Source organism: Phaethon lepturus, unplaced genomic scaffold (assembly GCF_000687285.1).
Source record: "Phaethon lepturus isolate BGI_N335 unplaced genomic scaffold, ASM68728v1 scaffold55941, whole genome shotgun sequence".
NCBI lineage: Eukaryota > Metazoa > Chordata > Aves > Phaethontiformes > Phaethontidae > Phaethon > Phaethon lepturus.
This window is the reverse complement of record NW_010516646.1, coordinates 3,358-6,324: the sequence shown is the minus strand read 5'-3', so window position 1 is coordinate 6,324 and position 2,967 is coordinate 3,358. Positions and strand designations below refer to the sequence as shown.

Below are 2,967 nucleotides of genomic sequence, written 5' to 3'. Positions count from 1 at the left end.
TACCGGAGAGCTGCCGAGCGGCGTTAACCGGCTGCCTGTCCTCTCTGTTCTAGGGCGGGCCGGTGGAAATCCTGCCGTTCCTCTACTTGGGCAGCGCTTACCATGCCTCCCGAAAAGACATGCTGGATGCCCTGGGGATCACGGCGTTGATCAATGTCTCGGCGAACTGCCCCAACCACTTCGAAGGGCACTACCAGTATAAAAGTATTCCCGTCGAGGACAACCACAAGGCCGACATCAGCTCCTGGTTTAACGAGGCGATTGATTTCATAGGTAAATGAGCTCTCTTTACAGTCTGTTCTTTTTCTGGGGTAATGTGCCCTGGGAAGTGATTTTTTTTTTGGGGGGTGTTTTCCCCAGTGAAACCTACATTTGAGATTGGGGAATTTCATTCTGTAGAGGAGAGATACTCGGGGAACACTTCCATTAATTTTATTCCACTTGGAGGAATAATCTGAGCTTCACAAAACTGTTTGAAATCTTGACTCAAGAGGCATTGGTCTTGCAGAGAAGAGCTAGTGAATTTAAGCGGATCAGTATTAAAGTAATCTTGCAAGACTGCTAAAGTGACCTGGAGGAGCTATTAGTATAATTGGAATTGGAGCCCAGAATGAAAATAGCTAGACTGCTGGTTCCCTCGGGACAAAGGCTCTCTTTGTCTCAAAAGCACCGGGTGCACCTATTAGGCTAAGGAAGGGATGGATTAAAGAAATGTAAAACAGCAGCCTGTGCTTTTCCACCTCCGGAAGCTGTGGGACTTGTTTGCTAACTGTGTTTTAATTCTTTCAGACTCTGTTAAAAATGATGGAGGAAGGGTATTTGTGCACTGCCAGGCTGGCATTTCCCGGTCAGCAACCATCTGCCTTGCTTATCTCATGAGGACCAACAGAGTCAAACTGGATGAAGCCTTTGAGTTTGTGAAGCAGAGGAGAAGCATCATCTCCCCAAACTTCAGCTTCATGGGGCAGCTGCTTCAGTTTGAGTCACAGGTCCTTGCCCCCAACTGCTCAGCAGAAGCTGGTAGCCCTGCTATGTCTGTGTTGGACAGAGGAGCATCGACCACCACAGTCTTTAACTTTCCAGTCTCCATCCCTGTTCACACCTCGTCCAGTGCTTTAAGCTATCTTCAGAGCCCCATCACTACTTCCCCAAGCTGCTGAAAAGCAGGTGAAAATATGGTCAGAACTCAGGCTTATTGTCTCAGAAGTGCAATAACTATGAGGACAGTGTCATCAGTCACTCGTGTTTTGTGAGGAACCATCCATGCATCCCAGAATGGTGTCATAAACGGAGAGGAGCTCACCTGATGCCAGAGAACTAGGTGCGGCTGACTGTTCTGACTTTTGAAGCCAATATCTGGATGTCTACACAAAGATCAAAGGACACTGTCTCTTCCTGAGCTGTTCCTCCTTGTCTTATGTCTGTCCTAAGCCTGCTCCATGTTTAGTAGCATGCTCACCAGTATTCCCATTCCTGGACACTCTGAGCAACACTGATGCTGTCCCCTTTCATGTGACAGTCCTATTTATTTATTTTTTACATTAGTGCATTGTTTTGTGCCTTAACAAACCTAAAAGTTTCATTTCCAGAGAAACAAAATACCTCAGTATTTTTGGTACTGTAATCCTGTGTGTATATATATCTGTCAGCTCTTCTTGTTTCCCAAGCACTGACGTGAAAGCACCAGCCGAGTGCTTTTTTGAGTTGCCAAGGGTTGTATGTTTGCTGATTTATTTATGATGTGAAATAATATATTTCTTCTTATGAAGACATAGTTTTGTTACATGATTATAACTTTTTTATACAAACAGAATAAATTATGGTATTTCTATTGAGCTGGATGATAATATTATTTAAAATCTTGCATTTTACAGTCCCAAAACTCATGTGGAAGCTCCCGGGTTGAGAGCTGCAAGAGAAATCTGAATTTCCAACTCTGACCTTGGGTCTTGACTGAACTAGATAGAAAAATGGGTTTAAGCAACATAATGGACTAGAAATTACTGCTGCTTCTTAACTCAGCTTTTCTTTGTCCCCATATAATTATATGCAGTGGCGAAGAGCCAAGGCTGGCTTCTCAGCTGTAAGGTGGATCTGACTGCAGTGATGGCCACAAGAGCTCTAAGTTTGAACCAGCTGAGACTTGGGCACAGGGCTACAGTGAATTTAAAATAGCCCTTCTCCTAGGAAAAAGCTTCCTTATTGCTTGTTTACTTTAATGCTTCAAAGGTTAAGTCTAAAATTAACCTGTTGGTAACAGATCTCCAATGCTTATGAGTTTGTGCCAAGGTGTTTTCTTTTCCTGTCCCACCTCCTTGATTCTTTTTTGCAACTTGGACTAACTTTGCTCCAGGGATCAGAGGATCTGGCTTGCAGAGTTATCTCAGTAAACAAATAGGGGCATTACAAGAGATCAGGTAACCAACAGGTTATTTTCTTACCCAGACCCAAAGAAATTTATCTCCTGCTGAGGATTCTCACTAGAGTGACTTTTATCTGCCATTTCAGGTATCAAAAGACAGGCAGGGGAGCTCCAACAGGCTCGCGTTCCCTGCAGGAGCTGCAGGGTGACTGCTGTGTGGTGTGACAGAACCTCTCCATGGGTGTGTAGGGCAGGATGCGTATCGGGGGAGCTGGTGTGGAAGAGGTGCAGCTGGAAGCTTGCTTTCCTAGGCAGGGCAGTAACACTGGGAACAGGGAGCTGGATGCTGGGGGAGCACTAGGACATTAGGACTAGGACACTAGGACTAGGACTCCATCCAGTCCAGAAGGGAACCACTAGTCCTTGCAGCTCTGATATTCAAGGAGTCTTGTCCTACTTCTGCCCTGTCAAAAATGGTTTTGCTCAGGCAGATGCATCAGATTATAACTCCGCAAATCAAGGCATTTTAACAGTTATGATCCTAAGCTTACAGATGAGGGATTCTTTAAGCATAAAGCAGCTGTGCTCGTCACATAACTGGAGAC

The 2,967-nt window shown here is 45.0% G+C and overlaps 1 protein-coding gene across 1 annotated transcript; it reads left to right on the top strand.

Moving 5' to 3' along the window:
• Positions 1–53: 53 nt before the first annotated feature.
• DUSP1 (dual specificity phosphatase 1) lies at positions 54–1,304 on the top strand (the record flags this gene model as incomplete). Its single annotated transcript, XM_010296111.1, has 2 exons — positions 54–273; positions 790–1,304. Coding segments are annotated over 2 exons (591 nt in total), but the record flags the coding sequence as incomplete, so codon positions are not given.
• Positions 1,305–2,967: the final 1,663 nt, after the last annotated feature.